General features: G+C 41.6%; 2 protein-coding genes across 2 annotated transcripts in view; both read right to left on the reverse strand.

The window, feature by feature from the left end:
• Positions 1–20838, reverse strand: part of brip1 (BRCA1 interacting helicase 1) — a 79743-nt gene extending 58905 nt beyond the window's left edge. The window contains exons 1-14 of the mRNA XM_084019463.1: positions 20625–20838; positions 20249–20376; positions 19166–19277; positions 17912–18082; positions 17188–17333; positions 15979–16107; positions 7119–7391; positions 4288–4509; positions 3781–3980; positions 3270–3402; positions 2880–3043; positions 2107–2284; positions 1800–1940; positions 1100–1261 (exon numbers count right to left, since the gene is read on the reverse strand). Of these exons, the coding sequence (XP_083875589.1) occupies positions 1100–1261; positions 1800–1940; positions 2107–2284; positions 2880–3043; positions 3270–3402; positions 3781–3980; positions 4288–4509; positions 7119–7391; positions 15979–16107; positions 17188–17333; positions 17912–18082; positions 19166–19277; positions 20249–20347 (2130 nt within the window). The 5' untranslated portion in view covers positions 20348–20376; positions 20625–20838. The remainder of the gene's footprint in view (positions 1–1099; positions 1262–1799; positions 1941–2106; positions 2285–2879; positions 3044–3269; positions 3403–3780; positions 3981–4287; positions 4510–7118; positions 7392–15978; positions 16108–17187; positions 17334–17911; positions 18083–19165; positions 19278–20248; positions 20377–20624) is intronic.
• A 1149-nt stretch (positions 20839–21987) lies between these two features.
• On the reverse strand, positions 21988–27896 carry ppm1da (protein phosphatase, Mg2+/Mn2+ dependent, 1Da). The gene is made up of 6 exons (XM_084019085.1): positions 27264–27896; positions 26166–26394; positions 25356–25480; positions 24753–24934; positions 24302–24526; positions 21988–24153 (listed from the first exon to the last, which is right to left on the reverse strand). The coding sequence occupies exons 1-6, from the start codon at positions 27787–27789 to the stop codon at positions 23776–23778; spliced, it is 1665 nt and encodes a 554-aa protein (XP_083875211.1). The 5' UTR covers positions 27790–27896; the 3' UTR covers positions 21988–23775.
• Positions 27897–27968: the final 72 nt, after the last annotated feature.

Raw genomic sequence — 27968 nt, forward strand, 5'->3', positions numbered from 1 at the left:
GCGAGAAAATAGTTTGTATCGATGATGCAATCACCAGCCATGTCAATAAAACTACTGATGTGAACACTGAGTGAGATGAAACACCTCAACTGTTTTATTCATGCAGCGCAGCTCAATAGCTGCCCAACACTTTACCAACTGACTGGGAACGTTATGCTTTTCAGCAGACTTTGTTATTAGGCTTCTCTTTATTATTTAAGCTTTATCCTTTATGTTCTTATCTTTGTTTCTTTTATTGTGAAACAGCAACCTGCCCAGATCAGACCCATTTGGACCACATTAATATTAATCAATATGCGATATCCGTATGTGGGAAAAAAATATATACACACACACACACACACACACACACATATAGAGGCCGTATGCACAGATACCAACACATCTATGATAGGCTACTATCTGCCCATTAACTCTGCTGGCTGATGAAGCGGTGGGGCTCTAGTGCACCTGGGCAGGTCGGGCCTTGGTTATTTAGGCTGGCTCCTCATTCTGTGTCTCTCTTGCCAACATCATCACATACCTTTTGGTTTGCTTCTCCTCTTTGTTTTGCCTTCACAAAACACACTTTAATTCACCACTGTAACCCCCCATTGACTTACAAGCTTGGACTCGCTCATTATGTTGCTTTTTTCCTCTTTATCAAATAATATATCATCTAAAATTGTTTAAAATCCTGTGTGGTCTCCCTCTTTGTCTGGCCCACTGAGCCTTGGTGTGACACCTGATAAATCAACTTTGTAATGCATATTTCAAGCAAGGAGTGCATGGTGCTCGGCAGAAATACAAATGATACGTTTTAGTGTTTTATACAAATTAATCCTGTTTGCATTAACTGAAGATATGTGGCAATTCACAAACCTTGTTCAAAGGTGTTGAAACTGCTAGGACGACAACAACATCTGATGAATATGAGTCACAACTTGAATGTGTAACCTTTTGTAAAATATGCACACCACACATAGCTAACAAAAGTATTGAATGCTGAGATGTATTAACAGTATCCAAAATGGCCTTTGTGACATATTAACTCATATCAAAGTCATTTTTTAGCCAATGTTTCCTGTTTTGGTTGCGTATAACTTGGTGATATATTTACCTTGTAAGAAGGCAGGAAGCAGAGCACACCTTTGGCCACGACCTGGCAGATATGGAGCAGCAGAGCACCCACCTCGTCCTGGAAGTTATACGTTTCAGTATGTTGGAAGGTGGCACAGAGTTTTCTGCCTTGGGGTCCTGCACCGACAGTACCCACCCAAACCTGAAGAGAGGGCAATAGAAATCTGTACTTTATATACATATAAATATATCTTGGCATTATGTTTGCACAAAAAAAAAATAGTTAACAAAGGCTGGTTGTTGACATGTCCTGGTACTATTATGAGCCTTTTGACAAACATCTCACAACATTTCACACAAGAGCAAATCATTATTGCAATTAAATGGTTAGACTGTGACACCTGCTGGACAAAAGTGGTATAGTGGCGCAAACCGGGGTCAAAGCTACTGATTGTGTAGCTGATATACCTCAGATCTACCTGCTCACGCAGACACAACTCTGCCTTCCCACTGTGATTAACCTTTTAGAGGCCTGGATCTGTTGACTGAGATTGATTGAGATAATCATACATTTTTTTCTGAGATGTAACTTTCAAGAAGCTTTGGGGTTTCAAGGAATCCTGATGGTGGTTTTAAGTACAAGTCATAGCTCAATATTCCTTTAAATAATACACTTTGCCACACAATCCCACCGTTGCATTGCTGTCAGAGGCTACGTGACATGTGTAACTCCTTCTGACCTGGGACTTGTTGATAACATGGTTGGCCTCGAGCTGGATGGAGAATTTCACCCCGAGTTCAGAGGAGAAGGAGCCCATGGGTGAAAGTGTTCCTGATGTCAGCACAAGGGTGTGCACCAACTTGTTCATGTCAGAGAAAGCCTGGGAGACAAACACAGACACAGTGAGCTGTAATTTAAGGCATAAATATATCAAAAGTTGGGACTGAAGAACCATTTGCTAAAATGACATATTTTAATCTGCATTTATAGACTTCAGTAGATCAGTGTGGCCTACGTGGCAGGGTGTGCCATCTCTAACCTCTCACCACAGCAGGGTTGAGGCACCAGAAGCTGAGTGTGAGGACTTCTGTCTTAACTCGGACGCTCTGGCGTCTCCTGTGATGTGGCCGAACGAAAAAGCCCTGGGCATCAGGGACATCGGGTGGGACCTGGTTTGTCCAGGCATAAGTCTTCTGCAGAGCTACCCGGTAGTCTTCAGCAAACCTATAGACACAGAGAAGTGAGCAATTCACCCTGTACAACGGTTCACCTGAGGCAGTGGCATGAGGACTGCTGTGTTCACACCAAAAGCCGTAGCAAATTTTTCACGAGCCGTGACTGCATACGAGGTCAATGCAAAGATGCAAATAGATGTAAATTTGCAGCAAGAGAAATTAGTGTGATGCTGTGTCGTGAAAGCCTCATCAGCGTTAAGATTCTCCTCCTGTTTTTCTCATGTTGCTGAATCAGAAACGGAGGAAACTAATCTTGTATTGCGTGTCTGTGGTCCCCCAGTGCTCTACGATAGAAGCTCATATTAGTCCAGAGGCCAGACCAGACTATGTGGAGAAACCAGAGCCTAGATGTTATTTTGAATGTTGACAGAGCAGCTACAATGTTAGCATCGCCCGTTTAGTTTCCTGGCAGATCTGGGACTTCACAACATGTAGAAAGCATTTAGTGCGAGTGACACAAAGAAACACTTACGACCCTGCAGTCAAACTCACGCAAGTTCCGCAAGGTGAGAATTGGCTTTGTGTTTGGTGTGAACACAGCTTTAGGATTTTGGTCTAGCTGACTTCTTTGGTTTGGCTCTGACCTGCAGTTGTCCTCCGAGGAGGAGTACATGAAGCCCAGCACCATGAAGAGGTTTTTGAGGACAGTGGAGGTAGCGGCGCTGATGGTTGGCACCTGAACCATTTCCTCTTTACCTTTGACAAAACCCACACGCTCCTCTTTCTCCAACACTGCTGCCAGGTTTTGCTGACAAACAAAGAAAGACAGTGGTCATAAGTTAAAATGTTGATTATTACAGAACATCTAAAAATAAAAAAAAGAACATACAGCACACACTTCTTAAAAATACACATTTCCTACAAGACATGTGATGAAAACCTTGTTTAGTGAAAACCTGAACTAGATTGATTAATAATAGTGTAAGGGTACAGTGAACCTCAGAAGTCCACTAATTCAAAGATATTTGGTGTACCTTCAGACTGATAAATATGTCAGCAGTGATGCCCAGGTTGTGAAAGATGTCCAGTATAACCGTCCCATTCCAGACTTTACAGGCGCTCTCATATCCCCGTTCAGACATCAGGCATTGGCTCTCCTGGATCCAGCTTCACCATGAACAAAAATACATCCTCAGTAAATATCTACTCAACTTTGAGTTGTTCCAATACCAGTATTGGAAATGCTTGTGCCTAAATTGCTGGATCGGTTATCAGCGAGTATGCGCCGAACTAATATCACACTATGACATAGTTTAATAGCCCATGTACGCTACACAGAATCAACAACACGTGTCAACCGTACATCCTGTCAGATCGGTGCCGCGCCTGTGCATCTCTCAAGAAAAATAAGAAAGAATTGAGATGTCTCGTTAAATTTATTTTCTAATTTATTATTATATTAGAATTATTCTTTTATTGGGAAGGAAAGAATATTGAAACATCTCAAACCACAGATAAGCAAAATGAAGTCACTGAATCACTAACTTGATCAGACTATAGCAGAAGTCCCTGAGTGGCTCGTGTTTAGAGCGTCTGATGTTGTTGTTGACCATGCTGTCAAGCTCATCTCTGGACATCAGCAAACTATTGTGGTCTAAAGTGTAGCTGGCACTCTCCCTTGCACAATCCTCAATATTGTGAGCCTCATCCAGCACCAAGACCTGGCCTGTCAGGTCGATCTCCATCTGGTGAAAAAGTAGATTAAAAGCATGAGAGGAAGGACAGAAGTATACATATGATCTGGTCAGTTTCAGATCTAAACTCATCTTGTTGCTTGATCTTACTGTGTTTGAAAACAGTCATGACGTATTTTGTGGGCAGAGCCAAACTGGTGTCTGAAAGTGACAGTTCTGTAGCTCTGTCACGTATGAGCACCAAAATCACAAAGAATATTGTTCATTTCAACTCGTCTCCACTGTTTTTCTGTTACCACAATGCACACGCAACTTCAGTGATGCAAACGTGACGTCCACTCCAAAATGGTCTACTCACGCTCTCTCTGATCATTGGGTCCAGCAGGTAATTGTATGGACAGAAGACGATTGAGGCCTCCTGCATAAGTTCACGGGCAGCATAGTAGGAGCACGACCGGATCCGTTTGCCCAGAGCGACAAGGTCCTCGATGTCCCAGGCGTCATGGAGTCCGTGAACGTGCTGCAGTGTGCGCTGGTCCCGCATTCTCTGGACGCCATGGTAGAAGCGGCACGACCTGCCCTGTAATAACATACAGAGGGTGGAAAAAATAGGTCTCTTGTGCACTGTTTTGTGTGTTGTGATGTTCTCTGTTTAAACTCAATAAACAGTATTTAAAAAAAGAAAATAGATCTCCAGGAATTATTAGAAAGAACAGATTCACACAATGTTTCTTTTTTGTTTGAATCCATTATTTTATATTTGTCCTTTACAGCCCTTTCCTGTATCTAGTCTCCAATTTAACCACAGGTGGCATCCAGTATGTATTTCAGACGTTGCCTGTGATCAGGTGTTCCAGCTATTGTGGCAGTTAACACGTCCTGACTCATACAGTGAATGTAGAAGAAGTGTAAAGGAGCAGCATCTCATGTACCGAGCCCCAATTACGCTGTCAACGAAGGTGTCTGCTTCAGATGTCCCACCCTGTTCTTTATGATTTAACAGCTTGAGGTGACACGGTCAAACACAACTACTGTACACCGGAGGTCTCCGTGACCTCTAGACACAATAATAATCTCTGGCTTAAATTTCTCACAATCATGTGCTAAGCTGGGACACTTTGCCGACACTGAACCCTGCTCAGTGAAAGGGGAGACTGGAGGATTAACAGCCAGATTTAGGAAAGTCGCAACAGGTTATTGTGCAGTTAAGTTGGAATTTATTTGAACTAACAACGGTGGGTGTTTCTGTGTATGAATCACTGTGTGACTATACCATATACTGTATACCTGTTTATACCCATTTGGCATTTTGGCCTTCGCCATCTTGTTTTTTGTTGCTGTCACGATGTTGTAAAATTTGCAACTAGTGAAGGAAGTGACCATATTTGGACTGCGGAGGAGCGACATGTGGATCTCATGAACACAAGCAGCAGAGCGGCACCCAGCAACCTTACTGGATCTGGACTCATGTGGCTTCTGGTGTCAAGCTGTTAATTAAGTTAGCTCCATAATTCAAGGTCAACTTTACAGCTAAGTGATGTAGTAATTAGTAGCTAACTGCATTTGTAGCATGGTAGCAACGCCGTGGCAGCGACGCCGTGGCAGCGACGCCGTGGCAGCGACGCCGTGGCAGCGACCTATCAATCACAAGGTAGCCCCGCCATAAAGCATCCCCTTATTTATGGTCTATATGATGCTAAATGGACCATAATTTACTAAATGAACATCACGCTGTATTGAAGAAGACTTGAAACGAGTGATTGAGACCATAAACTCATGTCTACAATGTTTACCGAGATAATAAATCAAGAGAGAAATAGGGTCACTTTCTCATAGACTTCTATGTAATGTGACTTAATTTTACAACAAGAGGAGTCGCCCCCTGATGGCCAGTAGAGAGAATGCAAGTTCACGAAACTTCAGATTTGACTTCACTTTTGAGAATTGGAGGTTGCCGCCTGGTCTATACAGCACGGTAACCTGATGCGGACTCGGCTAGACCCTGAGGTCATGAAGACATAGAGCATGAGTAACACCCACTGCGGGGCCAGCTACTTCATGTGACAAAGTGAGACAATTGCCATCGGAGGCAAACACCTCCACTGACAACCTAATTGTCCTCATTGCAGCAGGAGCCTCAACTTTAGGACAGTGTGGGGGTTTACAAGTGTCTCAGGTCTCTAAAGAAAAGCCCGCTCAATGTGTTCGTGTCATTTTAATGTATCAAAAAGAGCTGGATGGACCAATTGTGGATTTTGTAACGGCATAATTGCTGCTCCGAGACTACATTGTTGAAGGAGTTTTGTCTGGTATTGGTACATACCTGTGGGTTTGTGTGACTGAACATTAAACTGAAAGTGACTGAAACAACTCTGCAGCAAAGATATGTTCACATTAAATGATGTCAGGTGAGTATTATTTGAGAGATTGGGATCAAAAAGTTATAATTAACGTATAGGTCTGTTATATGTTGTCGTTCACCAGCTAGTGTAACCAGTGGATATAAGTTTGAAGTAGGTTTTCTCCATTGGGAAAGTGTGTGTCAAGAGGTGTTGAATTTCACAGCTGGAAGGGGGTCAATCCTGGTTCAAGATTCCAATTCAGATCTAGAACAGTTCTTTGTGAGGCAAGCGGGTGCAGACAAATAGGGGTGTTGAACTGGTGTTCTGGACTATAGCAGACATAGAGGTTTTGCACTTATTGGGATAAATGTTACATGTCAGAACGGCCTCACCCATGGTAAAAACATGGGGGCCACTGTAACTTACACATATAACACCTATATAGGAAGTGGAACAATTTGCAGTAAAAAAAAAAACTGTGTAATGGTGACCTGACCTTTCCTGTACTGACATTTCTTATAACTCATGGGCCAACCATAGACGTAGAAGTAGACGTAGTCATGGTGACGTCACCCCTTCAGTTCGGCATTTGCCCTGGTTTAAGGGTTTTAATTAGCTCTGGCCTGATGTTTGTAATGTTCACGTTGACCTTAGAGATCCAGACACATTTTGATACTGTGAAACTCTCCATAGAAGAAATGCAAACTTTACATTTGTACTTTGTTGCAGGAAAGCATTAGATTGTGAACCATATGTATTCAAGTTTTCAACCGCTGCTGTTCTCAATGGAGAATAAAATCGGAGGGGGGGAGAATGTGAATGCATGTGTTTATGTGTTTATCCTCACATCTTTGGCGTCCAGCAGATCCTTGCATCGTTCATTGCGGTTGGAGTGCGGCGCCACATCTGGGTTGACACAGCTGTGACCTCTACTGGATAAGATGGTCATGGGCACACAGGAGTACACGGTGCGCCTCAGCTCGCGGGCGATCTGAGTTATCTGTTTATGTGTGCGAGTGCCAAAGAAGATCTTGGGAATCTTCTTTTTTACATCTTTGTCTTTGCTCTTCACTCCGTCTTTGGTTGAAGCACACGGGCACAGGGAGCAGGGTTCAGGGGACTGGAGGGAGGAAAAGATGCACATAGATTTCAACATCTCAGTCCCAGATCTTGTGTGGTTGATGACAAAATACCAGCAACTGTCAATTTTATGTGGATAAAACAGTCGTTTACAGTTGTTCAGACAAATTCACCAATCCCTTGTGAACTAAAGCAATGACAAATTGGATGTAGTTTTCTGTGGTCCTAACAATTAGGAGTCTTACACCTGTCTTTTCAATGCCACTTTTGTTATCCCATCATGCCAGGGCACAGTTACTGTCCAAACTGTACGCGCCAAGGTCGTATCTGGTGGTATTGAGTTTGGATCTTAGTGAGGTGTCGACACCATGTGGGCACAAATTGAACAATTTATCAAATGTAGGTCTCATCATCTTCCCCAGATGGGAGTTCCTCTCCAGGTGAAAGCAAAGGGAAGAGAGGAGGGAAACCGGGGCTGGAGACCTGCTGTCAGACTCCTGTTAAATGACTGCTTTGCTGCTTCCAAACAAAAGCTTTTAAATGACAAAATACCAGGGAATTTTATGAGCTTTACGCAAAAAATCATGTCCTTCGCATCTTTGCAAAAGTTTAAATATTTCAACTCGAGAGAAAAATTTGCATGATGCTGTGTTTTACGAAAGCCTATCAGCGCTGAAATTCTCTTCCTGACGTCGCTGAAACAGACAGAAAAAGAGTGTTTCTGTGGTCCCCCAGAGGTCTACGATAGTAGCTCATAGTCCAGAGACCAGACCAGACTATGTGGAGAAACCAGAGACTGTCTATGTAAACAACAAGGTCGCTGCCATATTTATGTCTTGATGACGTTATTTTAAGTGATGATGGAGCAGCTACAGTGTTAGCATAGCCTAGCACCGATCAATCCAGACTCCATTCAGAAAACATGTATTTTAAAAGTTGTTTGCTTGTCATCTTGCAGACAGACCTAACAAAGCATGACTTCAGACTTTTTACAAATCACCATCATTATGTAGTTATTTCAGCATCCTTTTTATCCATTTATTACAATCATTTCACATCAGGATGATGTTGTGAATACACAGCGTTTGATTTCCCAGCATATAACCCTTCCACAACATGTAAAAAGTAGCAATCTTGGTTATGTCAATGCTGGATTTACATCAGTGTATTTCCACCATTCAAATAAATGTTTAATTGATCACTACGTCTCATGAGCATGTGCATCATAATCTTCTCCTTTGCAGTATGCAACATGCAACTCATGGAAAATGTTCTTCCCCTTTGTTATAAGTACTGTGAATACTAAACTACATTTAGCTCTTCAGTGTATTATGATACAAAATGCTCCCGACTCAACACTATTATCCGCTGCCTGAATAGGCTCTTTGACAGACGGTCTTGTATGCTCTTTTGAAAAACACATGGAGAAGCATAAAGAATCTGCATCCATACATAAGGTGTCCTGTCACTCTCCACGAGATGACCTTTTGAGTCTGAAAGATGATCAGCATCCATTGTGGTGGCTGAGAAAATCTAGCTGCTTCATAATTGACCATCCAGTGACATGGCAGGTCCCCCCCCCCCCCCTTACAGGTAAAGTGTAACCAGCAATGCTTATGAAACTGATCCGGCCTACGTGTTGAGCTCTTAAGTGGTGTAGTGTTTGGCCATTCGGTGGTTCACAGACACATTACAAGTACAAATACTTTCATATAATTAGGCTTCATTGTTTTGCTTTTCCATCTTTTCATATTAATTTGTGTCCATTTAAAAAAAAAAAAAAAAAAAAAAATCAATAATAGAACAATCTTGGTGAAAACCTAATATAAAATGTATTATACACATATTTAGACTGCATACCCTGGTTTCAGTATGTTTTATTTTCTCTCCCACTAAAGAGGAACTCTTAGTTCCAACAGCCAAGCAGCCAGCAGATTATTTTAATTGCATTTTGTAAAATGTTCTTACTTATTCTTACTTATGCTGATTTGCATTACTTTTGCGAAACAGGCCCTATTTTAGTGTATATATCCGAATCACAAATATGATCCTTAAGTTAGGAGTTTAAAGAGCTTAATTGTTTCAGATTTGATGTTATTCAAAGGTCTAAAATTTGATAATCAAACACTTAACAGCAGCAAAGCAGCTGTTGAAATGTGTACACATGTTTGGGCTGCATGGTTTAAAAGAGCGATTGATCAAGTGATCACATGGGTAACACTGTAATGATACACTTCATATACAAGGACAGCACCTTGAATTGATGACAGAAAATTAAGTCTTCACTGAAACTTGCTGTACACAACAAACATCTATTAACATGTAAAAACAATGTCAGATGTTGCTCTGAAGTCACTGGAAACCAGTTTAGCGGTACATGCCTTTAAGAAAAGAGCGTCACTGAATTCTATAGAAATCTTCCGATGTGCTGTTTAAGAAGTCGTGTCTGTGTCGTATTTCTGAAAATACGAGCATACATTAATGCACAGAAGATGCATAATGCTGACTTGGTTGGATGATCTACAATCTCCCAGTTTGTGTCTACATATTGTGTTAAAAAAATTATTAAAGACTGTCCTCTACTGGTTGAAACATGGCTATTGCACTTGAATTTCGCAACTGTGCTGACCTGGAGCCAGGTGACGTATATGGAGGCAGCTTTCGTCACCAACGAAGCCTGTGGCATTAAATCAGTATGGATTAAGCTAGCTAGCTAGCTAGCTAACCAGCCCCTAAAAGAGTAAAACTGCATCTCCTAATAATGAGTCACTGACTCACCAGATTTCTGGTTCAAGTCTACAGAATTGAGAGCAAAGGACTGTGCTGTGATTGTAATGTTACACTGATTGTGGGAAATGAGTCAATGATAGATGAGACTGGGCGTGTCTCAGTGTCTGTTGCTGAAAGGCTTTTACTCTTTAACAAAAAGGTCTAGAGATCCTTTATTTTATTTACTGTCAAAATCATTAAAAAGCCTGTACAGCATGTATATACATTTAGTACACCTGCTGTAACAGGCATATCATTAAGTGTTGATGTGCTGTGAATTTACATTATCGGGATAAATGTAAATATCATCAAATATATAAAAAAAGATAAGCTTTCTTGCTGCCATCATTGTAGAGAAAAATAGAATAAAAATATAGGATATAAAAACACATTCTGGGAGACATGAGGATTTATGATGAAGTTTATTTGATTTTTTTTCACTTTAAAAGAATATTTGTGTCTTTTCTATGACGCAATTAGAACATTTTGATGGTTATTGGGATAATATCATGAATCACAATTATTTTGGCAGGATAATCAGGACATGAAATTTTCGCCCCATGCCCATTGGTGACCTCCTGAAATGAACCAATCTGGGGAGCCGCAAGGATCTGATGTAGTGGCACTGTCATTTGTTAAATAGCTAAAGGCATCAGACCAAATGGTCAACATTGATATGCACATCTTGTCACCAGGGCATCTTTGTTTGTTAAAAAAAAGACTCCTTGTTCAGAGATCATGATATTTTTTATTAATAACATAAATAAACATAACTCACAAGCTTGACAAACAAGTTTATCCCTAAATCCTCAACAAATTAGCCGAATGAGTCAACGTAAGAATGAATGGTATGTCTTGTCTCACATCGCAACTTATGATGGGGATCAGAAGGTAGCACTTCTGATGACAGACGAGCAGCTCGAGTTACCCGGCGGCTCAGATTTTCCAAGCATGTTTGCCCATCAAATATTACAATGTGTGATGGAGTGTGGGCCAAAGAGAGCCCTTAGAGAGCCGTCTCTCAGAGTTAAGAGGGATAACGAGCCCTGAGCCCATGTGAAAAATAAACAGAGGTGCTGCAGGGCCCCAACACCAGTTCAGGTTACCTTTCTCCTCTGGAACAGTTACGCTTCACAGCCTGGGCCCTGAGCCCGATCACCTTACCTGCTGCTGCCACATTAAATAGAGCCATCCAAATATCCTGCCCCAAGATGGCCAATAATTACTTATTCATTGGCAGGTGGGGGGGGGGGGGGGGGGGGGCAGTGTAGAAGGGCTTGCTGATGAATAGAGGCCCTTGTCAAAAGCTGCAGCAGGAAACAGCTGACACAAGAGTATCCTTTTACGCGCCTGCCTCCTGAGATGCCAGGACAACAAGGTTTCAAGCCTGGCCCCACCGCCCAGAGCAGACACCCCCTAGTAAGGAATGCAGATAACTGGCAAAAAAGGGGCAAACGGAATGCCAGCTCTGTTCGCAACGAGAACATAACCACTGGTGTTGTGACCATGGTTGCTGCTTGCAATGAAAAATGCCCTCGCTTTCTCTTTCAAACAACATCTTATGCGAGGGAACCGTTTCCTAAAGCATGTACATTATTTAGGACAGGTGTACTACGGTTCTATACCTACATGTCAGGTGGAAGTGTATGCAATGACTGAACGCTTTCTGGAATTAACGGAACAGAGGTCAGCGGTGTTACCGAACACCTCGCAATATTCACAGGTAGGCTTCTGTTGCTGTACGCCCTGCCAACACCTGAGAGATGGAAATCTCACACTCCAGGGGGCCAGTCAGAGGGCATGAGGGGCCGCAGGCAGCGGATCACTTAGGTATCACTGGCGCCTCTCACTGGACACCAATTTGCTCCTCATTCCACAGCTTTCGAGGGCTTGGAATTCATTCAAATAAGGGTGGGCTTCAATAGCCAATACCTTGGAAGACATGACACCGAACACCCCCTCCTCCCGACATGACCACACTGTGCAGGTAGGGGGCCCTGGCAAATATCTGCCCTCCAAAGCACCTGTTTATCCCTCGGGCGCAGTAACCAGCGGGTGAACCCCATTCAATATTTATCCCCGTGGCTTTCACAGATCAGCGGTCCAGGCGAGGCAAACCCTCTTAATTAAAACTGGAGCTTGCTTCAAAGGGCCCCATTCAGGCAGTCAGTCAGCGCTCGTGGGACAAAAGAGCCAGGGTCATGTAGCTGCAGGGAAACCAGAGAGGGCCGCGCTTTTTCGACTTTACTTTCCCTCCTCCTCTTTTTCCACCTACAACCATCCGCGGCTCTAAAGCCGAGCCACACACCTGTGGCACGTTAAGACGCAGTTGCGAGAGTTCAACCATTCCTGTGAGCTGCATTCTGAACAGCACTCTATGGCTGAGCATGTCTAATAGCTAACCTGCCGGGTCTTTGGGAACTGGAGAGAGCTCAGGAACATGGATTATTCACCAGAAACAGCCTCCAGATACCTTGAAGTACACGGTGTTACTTGATGCACCTACTTCAGTTGCATCTGACTGCGGCAATGCAGCTTGAAAACACTCTCAGTTGTCAGTTTATTAGCTCCATCTGACTAAAAGTAATGCTCAACCCTGTAATAAAACTAGAGCTAATGAAATTTCAGTTATTTCTCAAGCAGAGATGCCAAATATTACCAGCTTTCATTTTCAAACGTGAGAATGAGCTGCTTTTCGTTACGCCCAAGCACCAACCAGAGGTCGCAATGATTATTATTTTTATTCCACCAAATGAATCACATTTTGGAGGAGCTAATGGTATTCAGAAACTCACCAAACGTATGCTTGCGTGTGGCAAAATGGCTTGCTAGCTGTCCCGAACAAAGTACATTTTTCACCTTTCACAGGCGCTGTACTTTAACGAAGTGGTAACTTCCAGTGCTCGGAAATGAAGCCAACGCTGAGGTGTCATACACTACAGTACTTCAAATGACCACTTGAGGGCTCCAAAAGCCAGTCAATCCCCATAGACCCCCATGTTACGATGGCCACCTTTATAACAGAACGTTTTGGACTCTATAGCTAACATCCCAATTAATGACTGTATGTGGGTGAATATTTATACAACTTACCAGTTAATTCAATTATATTAATGGTTGAAGTTATGCATAACTAAGGGCGTGGCCACTTTGATGACAGGCAGACACCCTCACAGCCACGAGCTGTCTGCTGGATCAATTTAAGTCACCGAACTCCCCGCCATTGAAAGAAGAAATTAAATGTGTTGCCATGTTTGTGTCTTTTGGAGATTTTTTTTATGCAAACATGACTTGCTGTAGCCTTAAATGTACACCAGGCATGCTGCTGGACAATGTGAGGGCGTTATGTGATGAGCTGCCACTAGATGACCTCTGTGCCCACATCAGTTTTCAACATGATATCAGGAACTGTAATGTCTGTGAAACTTGGTTAAATCCTGGAATCCTTTCTATATGCCATGCCTAAATGGCAAGGGTGGGAGCCATCCATGGAGTTTCACTTTCAAACTCTTCAAAAACCTACAGGTGATGTCACACCTACGTCCATGTTAAATATTGTAAACACCTCCCAGTATAATATAATACTGGGAGGTGTTTACAATATTTTGTCCACTCAGATCTGCCCATATAATTAAATGTTAAAAAGGAAAATAAATAATTAGTATAACTATTTTTCTGTAAAAACAAACATACCAGTTTCTAAAATTATATATATATATATATATATATATATATATATATATATATTATCTGCAGTGGTCAATCTTCTCTCATTTTAAGCCTAAACATTAAACACAGCCTTTTTCAATGTGGTGGAGTATATTGCCACCCAGTGGTGTTAGTGAATGGTAACAATGAACCCATTGCTGACATAGTGAAACTGAACTAGTTGACAAGTCAAAATGCTTGCCAATGGGAGGTTTATTCAATACTTTTTTTGTAATTATTATTTTTATTATTATAAATAATAACAACAGCGACTGGAATTTATATAGCGCCTTTCAAGGGAATCAAGGACGCTTCACATAATGACAGGTGGGACAAACAACCAAACAGTCATAGACATAAAGAACACAAAAATAATATTTTGGTATTGAAGATTCTGATAGTGAATATTTTTCATCCATATTTCTATTTTTAGTGTTTATGTAAAATAATTAGGACCCAGTACGTTTTCAAGTGCGTGGATCAGACAAATCATCTTGAAAAGTAGCATTAATGATGGTCACTAACCAAGTATTATATACCATCATCTAAGTACTTTGAATTTACTTATTCATTTTACTTATTCATATTTCCTGCTTACCTTTCACAATAAAAGCCTTTGACATATACGCAGCATTACACATCATGTTTACCAGGGGAACTTAAATTACAATATATTAGCTTACAATATGTATTGTTATAAAAAATGTGTGTGTATTTATTATGGATGGTCCACCAGCTGCTGTTGATCTGACACATTTTAAATATGCAACAGCAGTGATGTAACTAATGGAGCAGAGAAAATTACCCGAGTAGAATCCAAAAGTGTTTTTACATTTTACAAATGAGCCCCAATAGTCCTTGACATAGTTCTGTATGTAGTCCTCCATCTAATCCTAGACATCGTCCTCTCAAGGTTTCCCTTTATAAATAAAGTGTTAACAAACGTAACTTCATAATTCAAGGTCAACTTTACTGCTAAGTGTTAAAGTAATTTGGTAGCAACGCCATGTTAGCTACCCTTCAATCACAAGGTAGCCCCGCTCTAAAGCATCCCCTGCTTTATGGTCTATTTAACTCTAAATGGACCATCATTTACTAAATGAACATCATGCTGTATTGAAGAAGACTTGACACTAGAGATTAAGACCATAATCTCATTTTTCCCATGTTTACTGAGATAATAAATCATGTGAGAAGTAGGGTCATTTTCTCATAGACTGGCTACACATACTGGGTCTCATTCATGAAATGTTAGTAAATCTATGTAAATCTATGAGTTAGGGGTGTCAACGTTTACAATTTTTTCTACACATGTACACGGGGCTTCTAACCGACGTGTACCCGGTTACACGTTTAAATTTATGATCTCTTTCTATCGCAGTTGCACCATATAACCACTAGAAGGTTCTGTTTCCATTCAACCGCCTCCTAATCCCATTACATCAAAGCCATTGTAAGTGGTTGCGCATGGATCCCATGCTGTTACTATAAGCCAACTTCAAAAAACTGCCACACAGTGCTGCGCTTGCTTTTCGCTGCCATCGCATCCCCGAGTCAACTTGAAGTCACTGGCTGTGGCGGCAGGTTTTTTTTCTCAACGTAACATTGTCATGTATGTATGCGGATAACTGCACTCGTGGGAACATTTAGTTGTAGAGTTAGTTAATGTTATTGTCTGAAGCTTTCAGGCAACATCATCACCCCTAAAAATACTATAGGCGTATATATTGGGAAATAAACGAGGAGGAAAATTGTGATTTTATGAATATTGATTTTTCTAAACGGTTATGATTTATTATGCGTGTACCCGTTTACACGTGTAGACGTTGACACCCCTACTATGAGTAGATTTGCACACAAATCACCTCAATACTAAAAACCTAATAAAAAGCGAATATGTTCTATATAAGTATCCCAGTAAGTCACGGTGTGATAGTGAACCAGCATGCAAAATACCAGCACCCTGAAATGAAACAGCCATCATTCATTGTATTATTTATGTGTATTATGTTTTATGTGCTTTACTACTGTCACTTGTCAAAATGTCTTCTGAAACATGCTTTTCCAAACATATGGACAGTATTGTCCCCTTGTATGAATAAAGCCATAATACTCTCGTAACCCAACATCTGTCTGGAGTGTGTACTCACGCAGCAGGATGAGGACGGACCAGCTGCTTGGCTGTGTGGCTCCGGGGTCCAACTCTGAGGCCCTGAAGGCTTATTCTTCATCTCCAGCTCATCATCTATGAAGACCACTCCACGCTGACTTCTACGGCTCTGAGGAACAAACACAGAAACTTTACTCCACTGAATGCACATTACTTAAGTAGTTACAGACATTTAAAACCAATGAAAAGCATACTATATAGAAAAAGGCTTATTGCAGTATCACAAGTCCTATTTGTCTCTAGTGGAATTGTTGGTGGAGCCATGTACTCCAACAACACTGCAGAAAATTGTTGAAAAGGACACAAAGGAGGGTATTCATTTAATACCTAATACCTAAAAATAAACTCTGAATTTGCAGTGGTGGTATTTTGAATTTATATTTCTTAGTTTGGAAACTAGTAATACATTTTGAGCCATTTAGCTTGCATGTTAGACTATGCAACATTTAGCCTGTTTTTGACCTCATACTATTCTGATTTGTGCCGTTACCTCAGTAGATATGACACATATAAGTCCAGATATATCTACTTTGTCTCAGCATTTGTCCATTTTGTCTAAGTTTAATAATGTTTCATGAGAAAATGTTTTCTCTGGCATACCTTTAACTAAAAATGGTCAGTCGCTGATATAATTAAGGTGCAAATTTCAAAGAGTTAAGTTTGTTAATTAGTGAATAAGCCTATAATTATATTGTGAAGAAGTAATAGTACATTTTGGAATTTCACTGGGTTTTGGCTTGTGAAACTGGGCTTTTTAGCCTGTCGACCATGAACATGTACCATCCCCCATTGCTGATGAAGTCTCAGCAGCAGAACAAGTCTTACTTGAGCCACTGGTACCGACTTTTTCCTCGGCACAGATAATAATCCTTATTTTGTCATAACAAACTGTCTGGTACCAATTCATTTATTTTGTATTCTTAATTTACACAGCTGCAAGACAACTGTAGGTGATTGTATGGCAGCATATTGATTATTGCATATTGATTAACCTGTACCTTAGTAAAAGTTTTAGAATAGGCAACACACAGAGTACTTTGAGTTAGCATCAAATCTAGCAGGTACAAAATAACCATATCATGAAACCGCTTTAGATATTGCTATTTCTTCCATTTACGTCGCAAGGACCAAATCATTATATATTCATCTTATAGATTTAATGTACTGAATATATATAAATCATCTCTACCTGGTGTTCAGAAGTGCGAATGCGTTTCTTTTCTGGCATGAAGTCGTCGTTGTCGCCGTCCTTCTCACTTCGAGACGACTGGAACATATCAGACAGACGAGCAGCTATAGACTGTTTCTTGGGCCGCAACTCCTTTGGTGATGGCACTGAAAGACAGCAAGCACATTATTGTATTATTACAGAAATTCAGTGTGGAATTGGCTCAATGCTGGCTCGTCCTCTGTGAAATCTTATCTGTGTAAAAAGTGTCAAGGTAGGATGACGTCTACGTGTAGCTGAGGACGGAACATATAGAACAGACAATAGATCAATTAGAATACTCTATTCATATTTTTAATTGGTTTATAATAGTTTGTCAATGAAATTTCCATTAAATGTGCTACAACACAGGTTGGGAACTACTGCAATATGACATACATGCTACTTTACAAAAGGGCTTCTTTGGCATAACAAGACATAACATAACAAAGGCATAACTAGGCAGTGTAGGCACCAGACGATATGCAAATTTCAGTATAATGAAAATTGACCGCGATCAGCACTGATCCTGCATTATGGTGTGCATTTCCTCTGTCCCTGCGTTGCCAATGTGAATACTGAAATAAACTGAAAACTAAATCATTTACAGATGTATTCTTTATTACGGCACTCCTAGGACTCCATCTGGTTCAGGCAGAACAGCTATGCATGTTACAAATGAAATGAATGACTGAAAGATACTTACTATGTTCCGGTGCTGGAGGCAGCAGCTGCGTCGTCTCTTTGCAGGGTGACACAGTGAGGTCCACAACAGCAGGTTTGGCTGCTGTGGTACTGTGACACACACACTGACAGGAGATGGGGACTTCTGGCTTTTTATCATCTTCACAGTTTGATGGTTTCTTGTCTACTCCCTCTGTCATCACACAATGAAGCACAGATTTAACTATCAGTGACACTGACTCTCAGCCGGTACATGACATAGGCCCTATCAACAAAATCTGAAGACATTTACAAACAAGAAGGTATTGAGGAAGAAACACATTTGTAATGAGGATATGGCTAACTAACAGTAAACTGCTCTAAGATCAGGGAGACATATTTAAATTACACCATAGGATTACAACACAAAGTCAAGTCGCATCTAGTCCGACATCACTATAGAGTGGCAAAGTCCCGCCCCTTCCGCTATACTCCCATGGTAATTCTGAGATCGTAAAAAATGTATGGGTCTCAATGCAGATAATTATTTGCTGGTCCTAGTCGTTATATGCCCCGAATTAGAAATATGTTTGTGGATTTAAATTATAATTTTTCACGTCAAGAGTTTGACCGTTGATTGTGCAATTGTTCAGTTTAAGACTGTAGAGAAAACAAAATGGGAAAGACTACACGTTGTGTATGTGACGTCACGTCATCACCCTGTCTCACAGCGATTCAGTGCCGATCAAACGAAGATGCCGGTGTGTTTTGTTCCTGAATGTTCCCATTCCAGCAGGTACGGTTCATTCTTTTGGTTCCCGTCCAGTGAGAAGACTAGGAATCGCTGGCTCAAACTGATGTATAGCATTTGCGTCGAGAGCAGTGAAGAGCTGTAGTTCACAAAGCAGCCTCACACAAACCTTCTTCGTGATGAATCATAGTTGGTTTTTTTTGCATGAAAAAATATCTTTAAAAACCACAAACAACATGTGAAATTCATGGCACAATTCAAACGGGACCAGAGAATAATTTCGATCTAGCCACAGGAATACATGCATCAGAAATTCATATTGAGGTCCCAGGTACCGGAAATAGAAAGGCGGGACGTCGCCACATATTATATTCAACTGAATAAAAAAACAAAAAAACATTCAATAGTAAAAAAGGTGGCACTGCCAGTGTAAGATAGACTCCTATTCATCTGCGCACCAGCTTTTACATTCTGTTAGAGGTCACCAGTAGGCTGACTTGCCTACACCATTATTTACTGTTTTATTCTCAGTCAGAGCAGACATACCAATCTGAGCACGCTGCCAGGCCAGAGCCGAGCAGAGCAAGGCCAAGCTCTTTCCACTTCCCGTGGGACTCTCCAGCAAACAGTGCTGGCCATAGTTCAGTCCTCGAACAATCTGCAGACAAGGTACAGACACAATCACTGTTAAATGCCAAATCCATATGGTGTTGTAAGATTTCCATGCAGAATTTTAAAAGCGCCACAATGCAGTCCAAGATATAGACAGATATACATATCAACTAAGAATCACATAGACATATCCTACAGTAAACATATATTGGGGTTTGACTCAGGATCCACATACAGCATCAATGTGTGTCACTACTATGACATTATTATGGAATCACTTTACTCCCTTCACAGACAGGACAATGTCAAGGGTATACACCACCTGTCACCCACTGCAAACTGCTGGTAGAGCTCATTGGTGGAAGGTTGGGTGGATAACATAAGCGTTTGTTGGTTTGTTTATGGATAGAATAACAACTAGTGGGCCTTTCAACAAATACACTGTACAAGATGGCTGAAAGATCACCAAAGCTGACACAACTGTCCAAAACGTCCAATGATGGGGACGATATTGATATGTAGTCAAGAAAGTAATTGAAGGAATTGTTGATGCATTGTCTCACATGTTATATTATTGTAGTTGCGGATGACACAAATATTTTATGTTCTGGTGATGATCTCCAGCAGATTTTAGAGGTTGCCAAGAAATAATTGTTTAAATTAAAATGTTGGTTTGATAGAAATAAACTATCACTAAATGTAAATAAAACAAATTTCATCCAAGTAACACAAATCCACCTTGAAATTGATCATGTTCAAATCGAAAGAGTTTACGAGATTAGGTTCTTGGGTGTCCTTATAGATCATAAACTCTGCTGGAAACCACATATCAAATATTTGTATTCAAAGACAGCGCTAAGCACTGGAATATTGAGTAACAGATTGTTTTTGTCTTTAGGTGGATTGGCTTGTATATCATGTCATTATTACTTGTGTGACTAGCCATTACTTCCCTATGAACACTAACAGGTCCACGTCCTATGCAGAACCCGGTTCGTGTCCATCGGGGTTACTCACTGAATTCATCATCGCCAGCTGGGACGGGTATGCCTTGCAGGGGAAGTGGATCTTGACCCCTCCAATGGTGTATTCCACCCCGGACGCAACGTTAGCCATCTTCCTCTGCCCCTGCTTTACAGAAATGCCTAAAAGAGAAAACACGCATGATAAAAAATATTATAAGCTAACGTTACTTACATATTCACGTAACATATTTAGTGTTATGCGAGCAAAGTAAAGTCAATAACCGTGACTACAACTCGCATGCTATCGTAGCACACGACTAATAAACTATAGGTTACCTAACACATTGTGAAGAACTTGCCAACAGTATAACAAGCGTTATATTTCACTTCTTTGCTGTCTGTGTAAGGTGTCTACTGTGCTAACGTACCTGAGAGCTGAGGGATGGTCTCCTGTTAGCTAGCGTTAACGTTATTACTGTTGAAAGAGCTGTTGCGGAAGCTCCCATGACTCACTGCTGGTATTTATATCCCATGGTTAAACCTGTGACAAGTACTGTCAAACGTATTCTGACGGTAAACTGTCAGAAAATATGTCAAACACGAGTTGTTTAGGTTCCCCCTTGTGAGACTCTCTCCATGATTCTTCCCGCTCTCAAAAATCGCATGCAGTACGTAAAAGGAAGCTACTAGACGTATTACACCATTACGCTTTCAAAATAAAATGCTTATTGTGAATTATCTGGGAATATGTTGGAAGTAAAGCACACTTTTTGAATTTTCTTTTTTTTTAAATACATTAGAGGAAAGTATTCATTTTGCACGTTTTCACCGGAGACGTAACATTGCCACTGCTTGTGGTAGGTGACAATTGTACGCTTTTATTTTGATTGCCGGTTGGTACTGGACATTTGACAAAAAACACAACGGAAGTTACGTTAGTATACGTCTGGCCTTAAAGGAGCATTCCAGTGTTTCACAAGTTAGTCCAATTAATTTACTGCGCATCATTGAAAAGGTCGTAGAGACTCGGGAGTGGGTGGCGTCTGATCTAATTCGACCCTTCTGAACACACCAGGCTTCAGCTCGTGTCTCTACGACGTACCGTTCCGGAGATACAGCCGAAATAAAAAAAGGAATTAACCCTAAACCTAACCTCAACCCCAACCCTAACCCCAATTTTCACATTTCTGCGTATATCTTGGGAATGGAAGGAGGGGGTTGACTAATTTGACCCTTCTGAACAAACCAGTCTTTAGCCCGTGTCTCTATGACTCACCGTTCCGTTACCCTAACTACATTTCTGCCCACCCCTCAATATATGGTGGCGACGCCCATGCTTGTGTCTGCTGTTTGGGGGTTGTTAACCAGCTTCTATTCTTGATATTCCTTCTAGGAGGAGCTAACTCATGTGATATTGTCTCTGTTTCACCTGCATCTTTTTAGTCATGTAAACAATTTATGTTGGAAAAAAGTTTGGACTCCTCCACAAGTATTTCAGCTTTCAGTATGAAAAATACAAATATGTCACAAAAGCTAAAAATGTTTGTAAGATGTGATTGTGAAATTAAATGTGTTACATTTCTCAAAATGAGTGGAATCAAGATGCAACATTAAAATTTGAGTTTTCAGACAAAACTGATGAAATGTAAGTGACGCCCTCAGCATAAAATCACTGTGGGCTGTTATGCTTTACAGCCTTCAAACCAAATAAGCAGAAGGCATTAACCATTAAAAATGAATGACTGTTTAATTGCAAAGCACAGCAATCAGTTTAGTTCAGAGAGCTTTTTATTTAAATAGGTTAATTTCCGGAAATGTGTTCTTCGCATTTACACTGTACACATGCACTTGAGGCTGGTAGCACAGCCATGAGCCAGGGATGCGATTATTCATCTTAGTATACTAAGATTTACGAGGGAAAAAACATACATAAATGTAACAGACTGTATTTATGGGAGAAAAAAACATGTCAAACATTACATCCTCAGACGCAATATTTTATAACCAATCCAAAATGCTACCAATTCCTGTTAGAAATTACACCTAGCTCAAGGAAAATACATCATCATGGAACAATCTCTTTGAAAGAATGAGACATCTGTGTCATTTGTGTAATGCTGACTCAAACATAAAAAACATCAGAAACAAAATGGGGCACAGCTATATTGTGCATTCTCTACGCAGATTAATGAAGATTCCCTTCTACTCATCAAAGTTAAAATAATGTTATTATTTGACCTCAAATATCCTACATTTACTGTGTTTTAATTTGAGAAGCCCAAACCTGTCATCTATTCCTGGCTGCATCATAAAAAAAAAAGGATTCTCAAAGAGAAATAAAGCCACCACAGTAGTGCAAAATGATTCTCTTAGAAAGTCCATGCACCGTGTATTTACTCACAAATGAGCTTTGTGCTTACATCAGTGTGACCTTACAACTGAAGCTGCAGCACAGAGGGGGCATAATAAGAATGCTAAGGAATCTCCGAGTCAGCCTCACCAAAACAGAAAAGAACCACTACTCACTTGATGCAAAAAAAACTAAAACAAAAACAAAAACAAGGGAGCAGGATGGACTGGGGATGGAGCGACAACCCCGTCTTTCGGGACCAACATGCTTGAAATAAAGCATTTTTCTTATTCTCACAGCTGGTTAGACCAAATGACACCACTGATACGGATAGATCCAGCACCAGAGCCGTGCCAGGCTCTACAAAAGCTTCTGCAAAGGCATTCTTGGAAACAGAAAATCATATCTGATGAATGAATGAATGCATGAATGAATGAAGCTGGCTCGGGGGGAAGTGATTACATCAAATGAAAAGCTCAACTCATTACATATTAACAACATTGAAATATGATTGAGAGAGTGGCCCTATCCATTAAGATGCATTGTGCAATTTGAAACTTAAAAACACAACTGAAACCTCACATGGGCAGGTGTGTCAAATGCATACTCTCAAAGACGAAAATGCTAATGCTAACACTTATGACATACTTTTATATCAATATACACAATGTAGTAGCTTCCTGGTTTGTGACTGTAGCAGCACCGTCTGTTTATATTCAAGACAAATGTCCAGGGATTAAATAAAAACACATAAATATGTGGAAACACAGGGTGTGCACAAAATGGTATGTGGAGAATGAGACGGAGATGAAACCTCTGGTGAAGCTCATCTCAATGTTCATGTTTTATCATCCACCAATAAAAGCATGTATAAAAAATATATATTTGTTTCACATGAACAGTTGGACTTAATCAATACCCAACTATAAAATGCATAATATTTACACCATCATTAGCCATACTTATTTTTTTTACAACTGTAACTGAGGACACATGAAGACACATTTAATCAGCATTTCTGGAAGGAATTTTCCAAACTAACACATTTGTTGTGAAAAGAGTACTCCTTACGTTTTCAAATGTGAGTTGTACTGGTGCTGAGCAAGAAGTCTCGACACAACCTCGACAGCAAGGCCAAGTGCCGGAAAAATGCAAACATAAGGATCAGAAACACCACTGGAGACGTGGAAGGCAGCAGTTTGGTGTTTCCGTGTGTGTGTGTGTGTATTTCAGCACACACACATCGTGGTTTTGTTATGCTGCTGGATGGGGGAGACGTTATTGGACTCCTTCTGTTTTTTCTCTGCGTTGTGTTGGACAAGCGGCGGCCTGTCAGTAGTCCTGCGTGGGACCTTCTCCGACGACTGGCCTGACGATGATCCGTCAGTAGTTCTTTTGCTGCTGGCTGTCCTGCTTCCGACTGTCCTGTCAGTGGGACTGGACTGACTGGGCAGCTCGGCACTACTGTCTGAACAGAGTGGAGTCAGAGTGAACGGGTCAGACAGATTCAGGTGGTACAGGCTGTTGCTCCCTGATAGTCCGTCCCGTCGCTCCAAGGGAGGGAGGAGCTCACACATGGCAGAGAGAGAATCTTCCTCTAGAGGCCGCTGCAGGACGACAGGTTAAAAAAAACTGTGAGGACAAACTACAGCGCTTGTGAAATGTACATACACTCCCCAAAAATCCTTTAATATCCTTTATTATGATTCATTATTTGGGAATAATTGAGTGCAGGGTATGCCATCGTGCCCTTACCTGAAGAAGAGGGGTGTCAGCGCGGGATAGGGATGTGGGGGGAGACTGGGATACCTTTGTTAGGTCCAGCAGCACCTCCTCGTGGTGCAGCACGTCCTGGCAGGACCCAGGCTCCTGCACGGCGATTACGATGGCACTGGTGTTGTCAGCACGCAACATACGCTGGCGCCACCGCAACAAAGCATGGCTGACCAGCTGCCGGGCACTCGATACTCCACATGGTGCCTGCAGCATAGAAGGCATATTACACTGACACGGACAGTTTTTACTAGGGGATGGGATGATCGCGATAAAAAGACTCAAAATATTATCGTGATTATCATAAATATAGTCATGAGCGACTAGAAATGACCACCTTAGTCTACATCAGCTAACATTTCAGGCAGGTAGAAAACAAAGCCACACAACATTCAAAATGATAACAGCTAAAGAGTAACCAGGTCTTTCTCACCATTGCCTCATCATTGTTCTGACACATGGAGATAGCCTCTTGAGGTGGCACCATGTTCCACAGTCCATCGCTGCCCAGGATGATGTAGCGGTGTTTTCTGTGGTCAAGGGTCACCACACTAGTGTCTGGCTCTGGAGAAACCACAAACTCCCCGCTGTAAAAGTCATAGCTCCACAGATCACCTGTTGTAAAGAAGACAAACTGGTCTTCAACACTCTCCATGGTGACTGGCTGGGGGGTTGTTCCTCCTCCCCTCTTTCACATGTCAAATAATTTGTCTTCTTGGCAATAAAAACGCACTTGTATAAAACTGTGCTGCAGAGCGTTTGATCAACGGGACAATGGAAAGCTTTCACCAGATCTTCTAATCAAGGCAAATTAATCAAAACAGTGATACTAGCGGCTTTTGATTGATTGACTAGCAATCAATCCCTGTTTTCCTGAATGGAGTAGTCCCTACAACTGATAGATTCTTCTTATAAGCATGCTTTTGTCAGTTTTTTTATGACCACACAAAAACAACAATAGTGTCCAAGTCATTCATTTATGCTACCTAGTGAACAGGTTGTTTGTTGAGAGAACTGTGATGGTTATTTTTCCTACCTAGAGCTCGGGCTACTGCCAAGAATGGTATCTGGTCAATGACAGTGCTCCGGCGTACTGGGCCGTTGTGACTCAGCCTCGGCCTCTTCCAGACAACCCGGTTGACTCCAGATTTCTTGATAACACTGTCAACAGATAGACAGAGGAGGGGAGATACTGTATAAACTGACATGTGACAAATGCACAAAATGTTGGAAAAAAACATTGTTCTGCTTTAATACATCTTAATTAGATTAATGCAGGACACTGGAGGGGCAAGTAGAAATACACAAAATAAAACAGGGAATAGTATTTACCCCAAATGTGACAAAATATTGCAACATTGGATCTGATGGTTCAACCAATAACATAAACATCTGTGAGTGATAACCTTGATTGGAAATATTACATTATATGGTTTCATTATCTATTTCATTGAAGTTGAATTATTAAGAAGGGCCTCTCTTATGCTCCAAATGAGGGAGATCTAATAGACTTTTCAGACATGTTGGTGCTGCACATTATGCCTTTCGGCCTTTACCAATTTCATGACCTGCAAATTTACAAAGACAAATCAATCACAGCCACTTCTGTGGTAGGTGATCTGCAGTGAAATGTTGAGTTGAAGTAGGAGGAGTTAACTTTGTTTGCATCCGCCCACACATATAAGAATAATCACATATCCATGTACACCAAATATGATTGACATTAGGTTCTGTGGCCGTACTGCAGCACTTCTCCCTACTAGCTTTATCATCTACCACACAGTATGCAGTAAAGCATTCCTCCAGCTGCATGCATATGGGCCATTGCAATGCGATCACCACTTACCTCCCTCCCAGACCTTCAATACGCTCCCTCTCTCTGGGTAGTTCAGGTTTGTGGTCTTGTGTGACTTCCACAGCTCTTATATACGGGACTAAGGGGTCATCCTGGACACCGAGAACCACAGCCGAGTCCCCGACGTGAGCCACATACATGCGGTTTCCTCGGATGACCACTATGCTGGCTGTGGTGCCTGATGTGCTCGGAAGGCCTGTGAGTGTCTTAGGCCATTCAGCTGAGAAAATGAAAGAGAGAACATGATTATATTGATTGAGCTATAAGCTTTAATGCATATTCCCCTGCAGTACACTGAACTATACACAACACAGCAAAAATTAAGAGCAGGAAATAAATGCTACTAAAAATGATTTTGCATTCATTTGCTGATGTCCTTAAAGATTCTTTGTAATGAGCCTGGCCAACTCTGTGACCTTAAGGTCCTGGGTTCCCAATGTAATCAAAGTCACACATGCGCCTTACAGACACCATTGTGTGACCAGCTGTGAAACAGCTGACATGCCCAGGCATATCCAGGCAGACGGCCAGCCTAGCACACACTGGCTACGTCACGATTCAATATATTTGGTAATGGGATATGTAATGTGAGGAGTCACGCATAAGAAGACAATACAATAGTGGCCGACTAATAAAACAGAAAATAAAATAATTGGTAACTGGCCAATTAGGCCTACCAGTTGAGTTAATGTGGCTTTGTTTGGAGTGAAGTGATGCATTGGCCGCTGCTAACCTCGTTAGCTGTGTTCCTTCGGGTGCTAGCCTCATAATTCAGTTTATATTTAAAGTAGCAACAAAGACTAAATAGTAGTGCCAATGGATTTAAGTTGGACATTTTTGATAATGTACACACAGTCATGAGAGAAGGACTTTACTGATTCCATAGAGATCTTATTGGTAAGTCAAGTGAGCCATCGGTGTCAAGTACAAACTTTCAGGGTGTAGCGACTAATTTGGAAGTCTGGTTGAGAGGTTTTGCGTGATGGTCCCTCCAACCGAGGGGGGGGGGGGGGGGGGTACGTATACGGCCCCAAACTGACAGCCAATATATGTCATATAACTAGTTGCCCGAAACGTTAGTAAACTTACGTAGTTTTTTCCACATAGCGTGATGGCAGGCTACAAATCCTTTGCGAAGAGCAGCGCAGACCTCCCGGTCACAGTCGGACCAGAACCCCCGCTGCTTCTTCAAGAACTCCCACAGATAGTCTCGCGCAAACTGTGCAGCCTCGCGACCCCCGTGCCCGTCGAACACGGCGAAGAATGCTACAGAACGGCGGGAAGGACTCGCGCTGCTCGGCTGAGCTCGCGCCGGGCTCTGCCCTCCCGGTAAAGACGTTTCCACCAATATACTTTGGTCTTCCGTTCTCACAGGTTCACAGGGTGCAGCTGAAACCCGCGGGGTCACAACGGATTCACCAGTCCGGTCTGGTTGGATGTCCGCAGCCAGAGAAACGATCGTACTGTCTCCCCCACTGCTCTCCTCAGGCTCACCCGGGATCGGCTCCTCTTCTCCCGGCACGGGCTCCACTATGACTTCGGTCACATCTTCCATGTATTTCCTGCCTCCTTGGTCGGTGAATACACTTACTCGCATCAATAATGCGTCTTCCATATCTCCAGAAACTGCTCACCAATCTTTCGGTACTGTCAACATAAAAAATACCCGGAGAATAGAGTTTATTGCAGCACAGCGTCCTGCCTTTGTTTATGTCCGAGCGTAGTAGGCATGCTCCAACGCGCTGACGTCATGAGCTGTCTTCTTCTAGCACATAGACGTGGCAGGGCCAATGC

The sequence above is a fragment of the Eutrigla gurnardus genome (genome assembly GCF_963514095.1).
Source record: "Eutrigla gurnardus genome assembly, chromosome: 10".
Taxonomy (NCBI): Eukaryota; Metazoa; Chordata; class Actinopteri; order Perciformes; family Triglidae; genus Eutrigla; species Eutrigla gurnardus.